Raw genomic sequence first — 18,851 nt, 5'->3', positions numbered from 1 at the left:
AAATCGTAACAAAATGGCCGCACGGCAGCCATATTGGATCGTATCACATAACAAATTGACATGCATATGTATGACAGTAGTCAATCTCCTTGTACCAACTTTGAATAAATTCGCTTGATACATGTCTGAGTATTACGGCTCTGTACATGAAAACATCGTAATAAAATGGCTGCCTAGCGGCCATATTGGATCGTATCACAAACCAAATAGACGTACATATGTATGACATAGGTCAATGTCCTTGTACCAACTTGGAATAAAATCGGTTGAGATATGCCTGAGTTTTGGCTCTATACATGAAAAAATTGTAATAAAATGGCCGCCAGGCGGCCATATTGGATCGTATCACAAAACAAATCGACATGCATATCTATGACATTGGTCAATGTCCTTGTACCAACTTTGAATAAAATTGGTTGAAACATTTCTGAGTTATGGCTCTGTACATGAAAAAATTGTAATAAAATGGCCGCCTGGATCACAAAACAAATTGACATGCATATCTATGACATTGGTCAATGTCCTTGTACCAACTTTGAATAAAATCGGTTGAAACATGTCAGAGGTATGGCTCTGTACATGAAAAAATCGTAATAAAATGGCCGCCAGGCGGCCATATTGGATCGTATCACAAAACAAATAGACTTGCATATCTATGACATTGGTCAATGTCCTTGTACCAACTTTGAATAAAATCGGTTGAAACATGTCAGAGTTATGGCTCTGTACATGAAAAAATCATAATAAAATGGCCGCCAGGCGGCCATATTGGATCGTATCACAAAACAAATAGACTTGCATATCTATGACATTGGTCAATGTCCTTGTACCAACTTTGAATAAAATTGGTTGAAACATGTCTGAGTTATGGCTCTGTACATGAAAAAATTGTAATAAAATGGCCGCCAGGCGGCCATATTGGATCGTATCACAAAACAAATACACTTGCATATCTATGACATTGGTCAATGTCCTTGTACCAACTTTGAATAAAATTGGTTGAAACATGTCTGAGTTATGGCTCTGTACATGAAAAAATTGTAATAAAATGGCCGCCTGGCGGCCATATTGGATCGTATCACAAAACAAATCGACATGCATATCTATGACACTGGTCAATGTCCTTGTACCAACTTTGAATAAAATCGGTTGAAACATGTCTGAGTTATGGCTCTGTACATGAAAATATCGTAATAAAATGGCCGCCTGGCGGCCATATTGGATCATATCACAAAACAAATCGACGTGCATCTGTATGACATATGAAGTAATCCTTGTACCAAGTTTGAATGAAATCGCTCCTTGCATCTCTGAGATATCTGCGTGAACGGACGGACGCACGGACGGACGGACGGACGCACGCACGGACGCACGCACGGACATGACCAAACCTATAAGTCCCCCCGGACGGTGTCCGTGGGGACTAAAAATTGTAGTGCTAAGTTATCCCTACATACCAAAAATCAGACCTCTAGCTCTATTGGCTCGCTCAAAATAGATATGTGCACATAATTAATAAGGAACAATATGTGGCGTCATAAGGTGTCCCATCATACCAAATATGAAGGGTTTAGCACTTGTGGTTACTGAGTTATGGACAAATATGTATATTTGAGGTCAAAGGTCACCGAGGTCACGTGACATTTTGTCAAAAAAATTGTATTGCTAAGTTATCCATATCTACCAACAAGTCATTGACAATGACATAGTCCCCACTTGTAATAGGAGTATTAGTCTTGATGGGGCAGGGAAATGTGGTCATTAAGAAGTATCACTGGAGTGTGGCGTTCAGATCTATGGACACATAGGTCTATATCATTGTTCCCAATTTGAAACAAGAGGCATGTCTAAGTTATGGTTCTAAATCGGGAAAAAAGATCAGACCTCCAGCTGTATTGGCCAGCCAAGAAATACATATGCGCATAATAAATGAGGTACAAGATGTGACATCTTAAGGTCTATTATCCTATCAAAATTGAAGCGTAAAGAACTTGTGGTTACTGAGTTATGCATATATAAGTATAATCAAGGTCAAAGGTCATCAAGGTCGTGACATTTTGAAAAAAAAAATGCATTGCTAATAATCCCTATATGCAAAAATCAAGACCTCTAGCTCTATTGGCTTGCCCAGAATTATATATGTGCATAATTAATGAGGTTAACCATGTGTTTTCATAAGTCTCCCATCCTACTAAATATAAAGGACATAGCACTTGTGGTTACTTATTTATTGACATAAACATGTATTTTAGGTAAAAGGTTATCGAGGTCACATGAAATTTTGTCAAAAAATTTCTATCCTATAGTATACCTATATACCAAAATCAGACCTCTAGCTCTATTGGCTCGCTCAAAATTAGATATGTACATAATTAATGAGGTACAATATGTGGCGTCATAAGGTGTCCCATCATACCAAATATGAAGAGTGTAGCACTTGTGGTTACTGAGTTATGGACAAATATGTATATTTGAGGTCAAAGGTCATTGAGGTCATGTGACATTTTGTCAACAAATTGTATCCTAAAGTTATCCCTATATACCAAAAATCAGACCTCTAGCTCTATTGGCTCGCTCAAAATTAGATATGCACATAATTAATGAGGTACAATATGTGGCGGTGTCCCATCATACTATATATGAAAGGTTTAGCACTTGTGGTTACTGAGTTATGGACAAATATTTATATTTGAGGTCAAAGGTCACCAAGGTCACGTAACATTTTGTCAAAGTGTCTGAGAATATCTGCGTGAACGGATCGACTCACGGATGGACATGACCCAATCTATAAGCCCCCTGAACTTATCTGTGAGGACTAAAAACTGTGTCACTGCATCCTTTTTGCAATATGAATACGATGAGAAACTAAATTTTATTTTCTTGGCCGTATACCGGTACATGGGAGTCTATGGAGAACAGCCTTATAGGATACATGGGAGTCTATGGAGGTGTAAACTAAAAAGTCCTCTAACGCGGCCAAATTTGATCGCATTGTGAAACAAATCGACGTGCATCTGTATGAGGTAGGGTACTATCCTTGTACCAAGTTTGAACGAAATCCCTCCAGGCATCTCTGAGATATCTGCGTGAACAGACGGATGGACGCATGCACGCACGGACACACGGACCTGACCAAACCTATAAGTCCCCCCGGACGGTGTCAGTGGGGACTAAAAAGAATTGGCACAGGAATATCTCAGATATCTGCATTCATCAGCCCCTGTGCATGGACACAGCATTAATATTAATTTCATCCTGGGACCCTGTGGATCATACCTGGGGACCCTGTGGATGGATATCAAAGACAGGAAAGAAAACGGCCGTCACACAGCCATTATGATCGAATCATTACAAAATCGGCGTGCATATATATGTGATAGAGATTAATATAGGTATCAACTTTTAATGCAATCGCGCCCGGTATCGCTGAGAAATTTACGTGAACGCCCGCACAGTCGTAAAATATAGGAAACAAAATGGCCGCCACGCAGGCATTTTAGACCAGATCAAAACAAAAATCAATGTGCATATGTATAACATATAGAGTAATCTATGTACCAAGTTTGAATGGAATCGCTTGTAGCATCACTGAGAAATGTGCGTGAACATACGCACCAACATCAAATACAGGAAACAAAATGGCTGCCAGACGGCCATATTGAATCAGATCGTAAAACAGATCGACGTGCATATGTACGGCATAGGTGATAATCCTTGTACTAATTTGAATGAAATCGCTTAAGGGGTCTCTGAGATATCTGCGTGAACGGACGGACGGACGCACGCACGGACACACACACGGACGCACGGACATGACCAAACCTATAAGTCCCCCGGACGGTGTCCGAGGGATTAAAAATCAGACCTCTAGCTCTATTGGCTTGCTCAAAATTAGATATGTGTATAATTAATGAGGTACAATATGTGGCGTCATAAGGTGTCCCATCATACCAAATATGAAGGGTGTAGCACTTGTGGTTACTAAGTTATGGACAAATATGTATATTTGAGGTCAAAGGTCACCGAGGTCACATGACATTTTGTCAAAAAAATTGTATTGCTAAGTTACCCCTATATACCAAAAATCAGAACTCTAGCTTCTATTGGCTCGCTCAAAATTAGATATGCGCATAATTAATGAGGTACAATATGTGGCGTCATAAGGTGTCCCATCATACCATATATGAAGGGTGTAGCACTTGTGGTTACTGAGTTTTGGACAAATATGTATATTTGAGGTCAAAGGTCACTTGAGGTCACGTGACATTTTTTCAAAAAATTGTATTGCTAAGTTATCCCTATATACCAAAAATCAGACCTCTAGCTCTATTGGCTCGCTCAAAATTAGATATGCACATACTTAATGAGGTACAATATGTGGCGTCATAAGGTGTCCCATCATACCAAATATGAAGAGTGTAGCACTTGTGGTTACTGAGTTATGCACAAATATGTATATTTGAGGTCAAAGGTCATTGAGGTCACGTGACATTTTGTCAAAAAAATTGCATTGCTAAGTTATCCGTACATACCAAAAATCAGACCTCTAGCTCTATTGGCTCGCTCAAAATTAGATATGCACATAATTAATGAGGAACAATATGTGGCATCATAAGGTGTCCCATCATACCAAATATGAAGGGTGTAGCATTAGTGATTACTGAGTTATGGACAAATATGTATATTTGAGGTCAAAGGTCACCAAGGTCACATGACATTTTGTCAAAAAAAATTGTATTGCTAAGTTATCCATATATACCAAAAATCAGACCTCTAGCTCCATTGGCTTGCTCAAAATTAGATATGCACATAATTAATGAGGTACAATATGTGGCGTCATAGGGTGTCCCATCATACCATATATGAAAGGTTTAGCACTTGTGGTTACTGAGTTATGGACAAATATGTATATTCGAGGTCAAAGGTCACCAAGGTCACGTGACATTTTGTCAAAGTTTCTGAGATATCTGCGTGAACGGATGGACTCACATGGATGGACTAACGGACTGACATGACCCAATCTATGAGCCCCTGGACTTTATCTGTGGGGACTAAAAACTGTGTCACTGCATCCTTTTTGCAATATGAATACGATGAGAAACTAAATTTTTATTTTCTTTTTCTTGGCCTTATACATGGGAGTCTATGGACTGCCTTATACATGGGAGTCTATGGACTGCCTTATACATGGGAGTCTATGGCTGACATACAGGGAGTCTATGGACTGCCTTATACATGGGAGTCTATGGACTGCCTTATACATGGGAGTCTATGGACTGCCTTATACATAGAGGAGTCTATGGAGGTGAAAACTAAAAAGTCCTCTAACACGGCCAAATTTGATCGCATTGTGAAACAAATCGACGTGCACCTGTATGAGGTAGAGTACTATCCTTGTACCAAGTTTGAACGAAATCGCTCCAGGCGTCTCTGAGATATCTGCGTGAACGGACGGATGGACGCACGGACGGACAGACGGATGGACGCACAGACAGAAGCACGGACATGACCAAACCTATAAGTCCCCACGGACGCGTCCGTGGGGAATAATTAAGTATGTGTACAGTCACATCAAATTTGGTTCAATATTTCTTGAGATATAGCCTATGGCAAAAAAGTCATAAAATATGCAAATGAGCAATTAATTAATAAGCCACACCCACCAAAATCTAATCAGATCTAAGTCTCATCATGATAATACCAAATACCAAATTGCATGACATTGGACCTAAGGGTTCTTAAGTTATGAGTGGAACAAAATCTGTCTACGGACGGACGGACAGACGGACAGACGGACGGACGGACACACACACAGACATTGTGGCGACAAAGGACACCTTTGGTGCTTCGCACCACGGTGTCCAAAAATTAATTACGCAGTGAAAGTGTTAAAAGGCTGTAAGTGGGAATTTACCAGAACTTGGTAGTGATGAGTGCATGAGTAGCATCGTGTTTACTTGACCCAGACTTGAATGTCGGTTGTTACAATATTATAGTGATAGACTGGGCTATTCAGGGTGTTAAATTTCGCATTTTGTACAAACAGTGCAACTCCCTTCATTTTTTAGGGGATATCAATTCTATTCTGACAATAAAACCCTTATTTATCATATATTCATGAACATAAGGATTTGTCACACCAACTTGAATAATTGGAATTAAACTCCCCTTAACATTTTACAAGAGTGTATTAACTTTCACAATTCGACTTTGTGGGTGACTGAGTGTGTAGTAGAATTTTTTTCCGCCTTGGACATTCCTCTGCTGGTAAAATTTCCCTGACCCACCCAACAGCTTCCTGAAAGGAAATTTATCACGTGTATCCTCACTAGCCACAGAAAACTTTGACCGTGTAGGCAAAGCAGAGCTACTCTTACCTCTGGGGACAAAGCAGCTATAGGCCTCACACCACGAGGAATTTGCAGATAAGGATGATACCTACCTTCTATCATACCAAGGGGCTCCTGGTAAGTCGGAGTAATATGACTGGGAACACTAGATTGTAGAGACAATCGCAAGGATGTGGCCAGGGCCCAGCCAAGAACATCAGAGATAAACCCCAGAGGGTATTTAGACTCCCATGAACCCAGGGCCAAACCCTGCTGACAACGTAATAGACCACCAGCCATGGTATAAACAGGACCACGATCCATCCTCCCCCATCTGACACCCAGACGCACACCTGGTGGCAGAAATAGGAGGCCCTAAAACAAAGGCGGCCCCAAACACCAGCAGTATAAGAATGCAATAAATCCAAGATGGCAGACCCATGAGGGCCAGCCATACTTGCTATGTTCCCTGTAACTAAATACGTCGTTGACACTGTACTTGAAGAACTAGACAGGATGGAACAGTCAAAGATTGCGGGGACACTACTGAAGCTGTCCCCCGACACAGGAGCATTCAAAAAATCTGTGCTAGCTCCTAAAGTGGAGGCTTAAAAGCTTGACTCATTGTATTAAATTTTTGATCAAAAATGACGAAAATTGCCTCAAAAATACAATTTTGCATATTTCTACACAATTTGAACAAATCTGCAAAACATTATCCCTAGAGACTCATATCCAAAACATCAAAGCGTCTAATCAGCAGTTTTGAAGAAGATTTTTAAAGATTGTTTGACCAAAAATGACAAAAATTGTCTTAAAAGTACAAATTCGCATATTTCATCACAATTTTGCACAAATCTGAATAAGGTAATCCCTAGGGACCTGTATATTACATATTTAAGCTTTCAGATCAGCTGTTATGGACAAGATTCTGCCCCAAAACAGCAAAATAGCCTCAAAAATACAAATTTTCATATTTCATCAAAATTTGAACAAATTTGATTGAGGTCACCCCTTGAGACCTGTACTCTAAATACTGAAGGAATCCAATGGACTGTTTTGAAGAAGAAGCTTGGGATGTAAAAAGTTGATGGATGTCTGATGCCAGATGCTGCCACACATCCACCTTTCACTTCGTTGACAGCTAAAACTAACAAGCGACCTACATGTAGCAGCCGATATAGCTCTGCTGTGTTTATAGAGAATAATTATTTTTGACACATGTTGATGAAAGAGGTGGAAATCTTAGATAGCTTAATGCAGTGGCCAGAAAAAAGTGGCAAAAATAGCTGCAAAAATACACAATTGAAGATTTCATTGTACTTTGAATATATCACAGCGGATCATCCCTAAGAACATGTCAACCAAGCTATCTGATGAGTAGTTTTTTGGGAACAAAATTTTCTGTAATTCAAAAGATCAAATTTAGTTCATCTATAGAACCTGTATACCAAATTTCAAAGCTGTTAGACCAGTACTTTTTGAGAAACACATTTTTTGACCAAAAATGGAAAAAATTGCCCCAAAATTCAAAATTCCAGATTTCATCATAATTTCAATAAATATCATTTAGTTCATCTAGAGAAACCTGTATACCAAATTTCAAAGCTATCGGATGAGTAGTTTTGGAAATACACATTTTTTGACCAAAAATGGCTAAAATTGCCCCAAAATACAAAACTACAGATTTCATGAGAAATTAAATATACATTACTTAGCTCATCTGTAAAACCAGTATACCAAATTTCCAGCTATCAGACCAGTACTTTTTGAGAAACACATTTTTTGACGAAAATGGCAAAAGTTGCCCCAAAAATTCAAAATTCCAGATTTCATCATAATTTCAATAAATATTATTAAGGTGTTCTGTAGGAACGTGTATACCAAATTGCAAAGCTATCAGATAAGTAGTTTTAGAAATACACATTTTTTGAACAAAAATTGCAAAAAATTGCCCCAAAATACAAAATTGCTGATTTCATCATAATTTCAATAAATATCATTTAGTTCATCTGTAGGAACCTCTATACCAAATTTCAAAGCTATCAGATGAGTAGTTTTGGAAATACACATTTTTTGACCAAAAATGGCAAAAATTGCCCCCAAAATACAAAATTACAGATTTCATCAGAAATTCAATATATATTACTTAGTGCATCTATAGAAACCTGTATACCAAATTTCAAAACTATCAGACCAGTACTTTTTGAGAAATACATTTTTTGACTAAAAATGGCAAAAATTGCCTTAAAAATGCAAATTTGCATATTTCTGCACAATTTGAATAAATCTGAAATAGATCATCCCTAGGGACATATGTACCAAATATCAAAGCTATCTGACGGGTAGTTTTGAAGAAGAAGATTTTTAAAGATTTTTTTACCAAAAATGACAAAAATTGCCTTAAAAATACAAATATGCAAATTTCACCACAATTTGAACAAATCTGACTGAAGTCACCCTAAGTAAACTGCATATCAAATTTCAAAGCAATCGGACGAGCGGTTTCAGAGAAGAAGATTTTTTACCAAAAACAGCAAAAAATGCCCCCAAAATACAAATATGCAAATTTCACCACGATTTGAACAAACTTAAGTAAGGTCACCCCAAGTGAACTGCATATAAAATTTCAAAGCAATCAGACTTGCGGTTTCAGTGGAGAAGGCAATTGTTGACGGAATGTGAAAGATGCCGGACGCCGACGGAAAATCAACCTATTAGATAAGCTCCGCATCGCTGACAGCGGAGCTAAAAAGGTGCGAAAAACATTCCTTATCTTTTTATTACTGAAACCCAAATTTTTACAGAAACACCTTTCCTAATTAGCAAACACTTTCAATTTTGACCAACCAGATATGAACTGAAAATGCTCATGTGTTTCATTATATTGCAGTTATGTGTAAATTTGAACCTTTGCCACATGTTTACAACTTCATTGAAAGTGTTATGATCAACATAATGAATAATATTCACCACAGATTAATTCTAAATCCAAGTATATATCCCCAATCAGGAAAGTTCATAAAATATGCAAATTAGGAATTGACTGAAATGTTCTCATTCAATATGCAAATTAGGAATTGGCTGAAGTAAAAATGTTAAATGACTTTCAATAATGTATCATAGTATCTTTAATGTAACAAGTCATCGTTGATGACACAGTCCCCACTTGTTAATGGGTGCTTTGATTACAGGTCCTCAGAGAGGATAGAGTCCTCTTCATTAGGTCTGTGATAAAAATACTTTTGAATAAATTCGCTTGATACATGTCTGAGTTGTAGTTCAGGAGATGAAAAAATCGTAATAAAATGGCACATGGTGGCCATATTGGATCGAATCACAAAACAAATCAATGTGCATATGTATGACATAGGTCAATGTCCTTGTACCAACTTTGATTAAAATCGGTTGAAATATGCCTGAGTTATGGCTTTGTACATGAAAAAATCATAACAAAATGGCCGCACAGCAGCCATATTGGATCGTATCACAAAACAAATTAAAATGCATATGTATGACATTGGTCAATCTCCTTGTACGAACTTTGAATAAACTTGCTTGATAAATGTCTGAGTTATGGTTCTGGACATGATAAAACGTAATAAAATGGCCACACGGCGGCCATATTGGATCGTATCACATAACAAGTCAATGTGCATGTGTATGACATAGGTGATGTCCTTGTACCAAGTCTGAATAAAATTGGTTGAGATATGCCTGAGTTATGGCTCTGTACATGAAAAAATTGTAACAAGATGGCTGCCTGGCGGCCATATTGGATCGTATCACAAAACAAATTGATGTGCATATAGCTATGACATTGGTCAATGTCCTAAGCTTGTACCAACTTTGAATAAAATTTGTTGAAAATGCCTGAGTAATGGCTCTGTACATGAAAAAATTGTAATAAAATGGCCGTCTGGCGGCCATAATGGATCATATCACAAAACAAACTGACGTGCATTATGTATGACATAGGTCAATGTCCTTGTACCAACTTTGAATAAAATCGGTTGAGATATGCCTGAGTTATGGCTCTGTACATGAAAAAATCGTAACAAAATGGCCGCACGGCGGCCATATTGGATCGTATCACAAAAAGAATTGACGTGCATATCTATGACATTGGTCAATGTCCTTGTACCAACTTTGAATAAAATCAGTTGAAACATGCCTGAATTATGGCTCTGTATATGAAAAAATCGTAATAAAATGGCCGCCTGGCAGCCATATTGGATCGTATCACAAAACAAATCGACGTGCATCTGTATGACATATGAAGTAATCCTTGTACCAAGTTTGAATGAAATCGCTTCAGGCATCTCTGAGATATCTGCGTGAACGGACGGACGGACGGACGCACAGACGCACGCACGCACGCACGCACGGACGCACGCACGCACACACGCACGGACATGACCAAACCTATAAGTCCCCCCGGACGGTGTCCGTGGGGACTAAAAAGCATTTCATCAACTTTGGTCTAGTCAAGACAGATAAATATCCTTAATTAGGAAAATTCATTAAATTGCAAAAAGGAATTCGCTAAAGTAAAAATGCTTAATGACTTTCAATGTTGTATCATTTTTTCTTTAATGTACATAGCAAATTTCGTCAAATTTGGTCAAGTCAATACAGATAAATATACCTAATTAGGAAAGTTCATGAAATATGCAAATTAGGAATGGCTGAAGTAAAAAAGTTTAATGACTTTCAATAATGTTGCTTTATAGTATCTTCAATATATGTAGCAAGAGTCATCAACTTCAGTCGAGTCAATTCAAATAAATATCCCTAATTTCAAAAGTCCATTAAATATGCAAATTAAGAGTTTGATGAAGTAAAAATGCTTAATCATGTTTAAATCATAGTATCTTAAATATACATACCAAGTTTTGTCAATTTTGATCAAGGATTAAGGAAAGTTCATTAAATATGCAAATTATCCATTACCTGTTATGTCACCCCTTAATATCTTTCACAGCTGATATATCTTGGTGTGATCAACATTTGTAGCGATCTCATCAAAATTGTGTGCAGTCGTTTAACATTTTAATGTCAGCTAATTTATAATTTGCATGTCTAATGAGCTTTCACAGCTTGTCATATATAGCTTGAAGGACTTGGCAAACGATAATTACACTACTATGTAAAGTGGTGATACAATGACAGCAGTAAAAGAACTTTGATATTTTTATTTCAGCTAATTACATATTTGTATACTTCATGATCTAATCGGCGGTGATTATTGTTCATTATGTTGATCATAATACTTTCAGGGACTGGACATAAATTACAGGGGGGGTGGGGGTGGGCCGGTGTGTTTTTCGAAAAACCGCTGCGTAAAAAATAGTGACCCTTCAAAAGTTCATGCACAAAAATTAGTTGACCCTCCCCCTTATCCGTGCATGAAAATAAGTGACCCTCCCCTGTTACTCAATACCACCCCAAAAACCCGCAATGTGTTAAAGACCCCATTCTGACTTGCTATACTTTTTAAGTCGCCCTCCGAAAGGAAGGCAAAATGTGGCGATATAACGCGTTGTCCAAAAATATCAAATCATATGTGTGTGATAATTCATGTAAATGTACTTTGCTTGAAGTGGCAGGTAAAAAGTGCATGCCTGTACAAAATATGTAATTTTAGATTTTATCGATAATGTTGATTCACTATACATGTAGTCGACTATAAGAAACTATGAACGTGTATTTTCCAGTATAAAACTAGCTATATCTGTTCATATACAGATGTTTAATAACTGATATAGATATACTTGATTAGCATGGGTTGTTTACAAGTGCACATGTGAACAAGATATTTGATTTTGGAATTTCTCTCAAAATGTTGATCCACTATACATGGGAGTCTATGACAAAACTATACATGGGAGTCTATGACAAAACTGTCAAAAAATTTTCAGAATTAAAATTTGCACTATTTGTGCATATATGGACCCAATTTATTGACATAATTGTGCTTGATTAGAAGAGGATGGTAAAATGTGCATCTGTGTACAATAACTTTGTTTTTGGAATTTGCATAAAATGTTGATCCACTATACATGGGAGTCTATGACAAAACTGTAAAAAAAAAATTTCAGAATTAAAAATATGCACTATTTGTGTATATATGACCCTGAATAATTGACATAATTGTGCTTGATTAGAAGAGGGTGGTAACACGTGCATCTGTGTACAATAACTTTGTTTTTGAAATTTCGCATGAAATGTGGATCCATTATACATTGTAGTCTATGAAGAAACTATGAATAATTTTTTTTAAATACAAAACTTGGCAAATCTGTGTATTTATGTATGCTTGATTATTGATATTTATGTTCTTGATTAGACTAGAGTGGTTACAAGTCCATGTGTGTGCAAGAAATTTGATTTTGGAATTTCACCGAAATGTTGATTCACTATACATGGCAGACTATGGTGAAACCCTATGAATAATTTTTTTCCAATACAAAAATAGGTAAATCTGTGCATTTATGTACACTTGATTATTGGTATTAATGTTCATGATTAGACTAGAGTAGTTTCAAGTCAATGGGTGTGCAAGAAATTTGATTTTGGAATTTCACTGAAATGTCCATTCACTATACATGGCAGTCTATGATGAAACTATGAATAATTTTTTCCAATACAAAACTTGGTAAACCTGTGCATTTATGTACACCTAATCATTAGTATTAATATTCATGATTAGACTAGAGTGGTTTCAAGTCAATGGTTGTGCAAGAAATTTGATTTTGGAATTTCACCAAAATGTTGATTCACTATACATTGTAGGCTATGAGGAAACTACAAATAACTCATAGGTTATCTGATCCTAAATTGTTATTCAAAAGTTGTTCGACCTGAAGCTTCCAGTTGTTATTGATGACACTATGCACTATTCTGAACAGTTTGTATTCTGTCAATGTCCTCAAAAAATTAAAAAAATGTACATACAGCGACATGAACGTTTGACACCGACCTATACCCAATGTATTGTCAATGGGAGAATGATGTCAAATAAGTAATCTCCCAAATTGTTATTGAAAGAGTCATTATAGGGGACAGTTATGCACAATAGTGTTGAATAAGTAGAAATCATGACAACTTAAATCAATGTGGCTGCTTGGATCATCAATACATTGTTTATTATACCTGAAATTTGCGCCCGAAGGGCGCGCCGAAAATGGTAATGGCAGAAAATGAAAGTGCCAGGAGGTATTTTTTCTTTTTCAGTATTCCATAACGTGCACATGCAATTTCAGCTTTGATGCATGAAAAAAGGTGACCCTCCCCCATAGGCTTGCACAAAATTTTATGACCTTCAAAAATGCTTGCGCGAAAAATGGCGACCCACCCCCAAAAAACACCGGCCCACCCCCCCCTGTAATTTGTGTCCAGTCCTAAAGTTGGCAAACATGTGTGGCAAAGGTTAAAATTTACACATAACTGCAATATATTATGAAACACGTGAGCATTTTCAGTTCATATCTGGTTGACTATTGGCACAGTGACTTCCCTATATCCAGGCAGGGGATTCACCTAGATAAAGTACAGTAGCAAGAAATGAACAGTATCAGAAAAGCCAAAAAAGTTCATAGGCAACTGAATTAATGAAAGACATACCCATCTGGATAATGGGGCTCTGGAAATTTACAGACATACATTCAAAGCGGCCAGTGTAACAGCTTGCAATGTGAGGACCCTGTAAGACAAAATAGTGACACATCACTGTTCGCTCCCATATAGTTATCAAAACAAGTCAACAATTGTATGAAACATGGACATACATATACAGACAGACTGACATACACAGACTGGCACAGAGTGATGACATTGACCCCAAGTGTGCCTTGGCCCATGGAGAGTGATAAAGATATAACAAACAGCTGAATGTAATGATAAAATAGTTAAGTATAGGCCTATACAGGCACTGAGAGTGAATACGTTACAGCAATTTGATTAGTTTCTTTTCCTTTTCTACTTCTGTGATAATATTTAAGACAATCAATCTGCAAGGCAGTTTATGTATTGACAAATATGTTATCTTTTACAAGCACACAGTAAACTGTTCGTGATTTTTCATTTACAATATTTGACATAGACTGAAATACATAACATGCAACCAATGTTTACACTTTGCCCATACACCAGATACATGGAGAAATTTCAACATACAATCATCAACTCAGAAACCCTACAGGAAAAGTAAACATTGTTTTCTTCCAGAACAGCTGGTACATCCACATCTGGAACAACTTACTAACTTACCCAATTACACAAGGTTGAGACAGAAGAGATAAAGTTAAACTGTGGTGAACTTGACTATTCCTTTGAAATCCTTACCTAACTTGACATCTTAAACTAAAATACACTGCATGGTTAATTGTGCACAAAAATACATCGGGGTGGACCATTTGATAAGGGATGGTGTCTGGAAGATCGATGAGGTACATTATCTTTTTTATCCGATCCATTGTACATTCTTTTTTCCCCACTCTCCCACCTTTTCTTTTTGTCAAACCTTCTCTGGCTGAATTTTTTATTGGCATTTGTTTGGAATTTTTTCAAAATCTGCCAGGATTTTTTTACCGCATTTCAACACCAAATACAGTTTACCATATCAAATGCTTACTAAATCACCACATTATATACTCTTAGTTCCAGTAGGTATAAAATTACCAAAAAAAAATCTTAAAAATACAAAATGAAAGATATCCCAGTAAAACTGAAAGTTTCGCAAAGTTGCCCCAAAAATTCAAAATTCCGGATTTCAACTTAATTTCAATATATCTTATTAACAAAAACCCTAAGGACCGGTTTACTAAATATCAAAGCAATCAGACTGGTAAATTTTGAGAGAAACAAATTTTTTGACCAAAAATGAGAAAAATGGCCCCCAAAATACAAAATTGCAGATTTCATCCTAATTTAAATATATCTAATTAACATAAACCCTAGGAACTTGTACACTAGATATCAAAGCTACCAGATCAGAAGTTTTAGGAGAAAAATTTTTTGACCAAAAAAGGCAAAAATTGCCCCAAAATAAAAAAAAAATTGCCAGTTTCAACATACCTTCCATACATTATATTGTGATTAATCTTAGATACCTGTATACCAAATACATGTATCAAAGCTATCAAATCAGCAGTTTTTGGATAAACATTTTTATCAAAAATTGGGAAAATTGCCCCAAAATTACAAATATGACAATATCAATACAATTTGTACAAGCATGACTGAGGTCATTCTGAGGAACATGAATATTAAGTTTCATAGGAATCAGACGAGCGATTTCAGAGAACAAGATTTTTTGACTAAAAACGGAAAAAATACCCTAAAAATACAAACATGCAAATTTCATCCCAATTTTGCACACATAATTTAGAATACCTAAAGAAATCTGCATACCAAGTTTCAACCAAATCTGACCAATGCTTACTGAGTTTTAGCCATTTGCAGGATTTTTCCTTTTTTCCCCCTCATTTGCATATTTTTGGCACTGACATGTTCATTTGAACAAATTCACATCTCCACCCCTAGGTGCACCTGTACACCAAACACTAAGACAGTAGGTGCTACGGTTTAGGAGTTTTTGATGTGGACGGACTAACAGACATACATACATACTTACATACATACACACAGACGCCATTTTGCCACCTTATACGAATACCTCCCATGTGCATATATATATATGCATATATGGGAGCGTAAAAAACCTATGAAAAATCAATAGGGTCCAAGCCAATAGGCTTGGGCCCCTAAAAGACCCCAATGAAACCTATAGGGGCCAGCTGATAGGCTTGGGCCCTTTAAAACCCCAATGAAACCAATAAAGGCCAAGCTGATGGCTTTTCCCTAACAAGGATTTTATCCTTATTTTACCACTTGCCAGGATTAAAATACACTACACCTTTATGGTTAGTTAGGTACAAATGTCTTTTGGCACTCTAGGTTTGAATTCACATTTGTGACTGTGGCACATGGCTAACACAGGTACTTTCAAGGCATAGAAGGAAAATGTTTACGTGTTTTTCATTTTACCAATATGGCCAAAACCAAGTGCAAATACGCAAGTTTATTTCCTGTTTTCATAGTAGTAAGTCTCTAATGATCAGTTAATGACAGGTTAGCATTGAAGTTCTGAAAAATATCTGTATTATCTCAGATTTGTCAGAGCAAACAGCAAAGGGAACAAGTCATTGACAATGACATAGTCCCCACTTGTAATAGGAGTATTAGTCTTGATGGGGCAGGGAAATGTGGTCATTAAGAAGTATCACTGGAGTGTATATGTTGAAATCTATGGGCACATAGGTCTATGTCGTTGTTCCCAATTTGAAACACATGAGGCATGTCTAAGTTATGGTTCTAAATCGGGAAAAAAGATCAGACCTCTAGCTGTATTGGCCAGCCAAGAAATACATATGTGCATAATAATGAGGTACAAGATGTGACATCTTAAGTAGTATCCTATCAGAATTGGAGGGTATAGAACTTGTGGTTACTGAGTTATGCATATATATGTATAATCAAGGTCAAAGGTCATCAAGGTCACGTGACATTTTGAAAAAAAATTTGTATTGCTAATTAATCCATATACGCCAAAAATCAGACCTCTAGCTCTATTCCCTTGCCCAGAATTAGATGTGTGCATAATGAGGAAAATCGTGTGTTGTCATAAGGTCTCCCACCCTACTAAATATAAAGGACATAGCACTTGTAGTTACGTATTTATCGACATAAAATATATTTCATGTCAAAGGTCATCGAGGTCACATGACATTAGGTCAAAAAATTTCTATCCTATAGTTATCCCTATATACCAAAAATCAGACATCCAGCTCTATGGGTTTGCTCAGAATTAGATATACGCATAATTAATGAGGTACAGTATGAAGCATCATAAGGTCTCCCATCATACCATACATGAAGGGTGTACCACTTGTGGTTACTGAGATATGGACAAATATGTATATTTGAGGTCAAGGTCACCAAGGTCATGTGACATTTTGTCAAAAAAATTGTATTGCTAAGTTATCCCTATATACCAAAAATCAGACCTCTAGCTCTATTGGCTCGCTCAAAATTAGATATGCGCATAATTAATGAGGTACAATATGTGGCGTCATAAGCTGTCCCATCATACCATATATGAAGGGTGTAGCACTTGTGGTTACTGAGTTATGGACAAATATGTATATTTGAGGTCAAAGGTCACCAAGGTCACATGACATTTTGTCAAAATATCTGAGATATCTGCGTGAACGGATGGACTCACGGATGGACTCACGGACGGACATGACCCAATCTATAAGCCCCCTGGACTTCATCCGTAGGAACTAAAAACTGTGTCACTGCATCCTTTTTGCAATATTAATACGATGAGAAACTAAATTTTTATTTTTCTTGGCCTTATACATGGGAGTCTATGGACTGCCTTATACATGGGAGTCTATGGAGGTGAAAACTAAAAAGTCCTCTAACACGGCCAAATTTGATCGCATTGTGAAACAAATCGACGTGCATCTGTATGGGGTAGGGTACTATCCTTGTGCAAAGTTTGAAAGAAATTGACCAGGGCATGTCTGAGATATCTGCGTGAACGGACGGACGCACGGGCGACGCACGCACCACGCACGGAACGACATGACCAAACCTATAAGTCCCACCGGATGGTGTCCGTGGGGACTAACAAAATATCTTATCAAGATGTCCACTGTTCTTGTACGCCTTGACAAAAACATTACCACAAATACTATGAAGTAGAGCCGTTCAGGCCATTTCTCTCCTGTGGGACCACTGCAATCATTAGTAAGGGAATCAGTAGAGGTGTGATGTTAATCTCTTGTCTGGGTACTGAGTTTCTCATGAATATTCACTGCACCTGAGCTGTGGAAAGAAAGGTAGAGGTATATACCAAATACCTCCCTGGGTACCACCTATTTAGAAATGACCTAATTTCCGGTCTTGCCATCTTTTGTAGTATGTTCAACATGTAGTTAGTCAAGAAGTTGTATTGCATCAACAGATAGTGCATTAAATGCTACTGTACCAGTACAGCATAGGTTTCTATGACTGGCTCCATGTAGTTACTTACCAAACTCATAAGATAAACATCATCAACAAATTTGAAGATTAGTTATGAAGACAGAAGTTTGAAGACTGGTTTGGATTAAAACTTGCCACTTGCTAGTAACGGCCATTCAATAAAAGACTCTTTTGTTTTGAGTTAAAGTGATTTACGGACAGATTTTGTGTTCTATCTATCAATCTATCAATATGTCTATCTATCCAGACTAGTCTACAGACACACAACCTGCCTATAGCATCACTGACTTAAAACTCACCTGCGTAGAGACATCCTCATGCTTCCTGTACTCTATAAACTATTCTGAATATTCTACATACCAACTGGTTGCACATTTGGCTTCATATTTAACAGACACATACATGTAACAAAGTGCAAAAATCTATAAAGATACAATTACAGATAGATGAATGAATGATCATTGT

The 18,851-nt window shown here is 37.1% G+C and overlaps 1 protein-coding gene across 1 annotated transcript in view; it reads right to left on the bottom strand.

Annotated features, from left to right (window-relative positions):
* Nucleotides 1-3,250: 3,250 nt before the first annotated feature.
* Nucleotides 3,251-18,851, bottom strand: part of LOC139127709 (vacuole membrane protein 1-like) — a 104,492-nt gene continuing 88,891 nt past the window's right edge. The window contains exons 5-7 of the mRNA XM_070693605.1: nucleotides 13,956-14,034; nucleotides 6,443-6,682; nucleotides 3,251-3,285 (exon numbers count right to left, since the gene is read on the bottom strand). Of these exons, the coding sequence (XP_070549706.1) occupies nucleotides 3,251-3,285; nucleotides 6,443-6,682; nucleotides 13,956-14,034 (354 nt within the window). The remainder of the gene's footprint in view (nucleotides 3,286-6,442; nucleotides 6,683-13,955; nucleotides 14,035-18,851) is intronic.

Source organism: Ptychodera flava, unplaced genomic scaffold, assembly GCF_041260155.1.
Source record: "Ptychodera flava strain L36383 unplaced genomic scaffold, AS_Pfla_20210202 Scaffold_35__1_contigs__length_1935909_pilon, whole genome shotgun sequence".
NCBI lineage: Eukaryota > Metazoa > Hemichordata > Enteropneusta > Ptychoderidae > Ptychodera > Ptychodera flava.
This window is presented reverse-complemented; position numbering and strand designations above follow the sequence as displayed.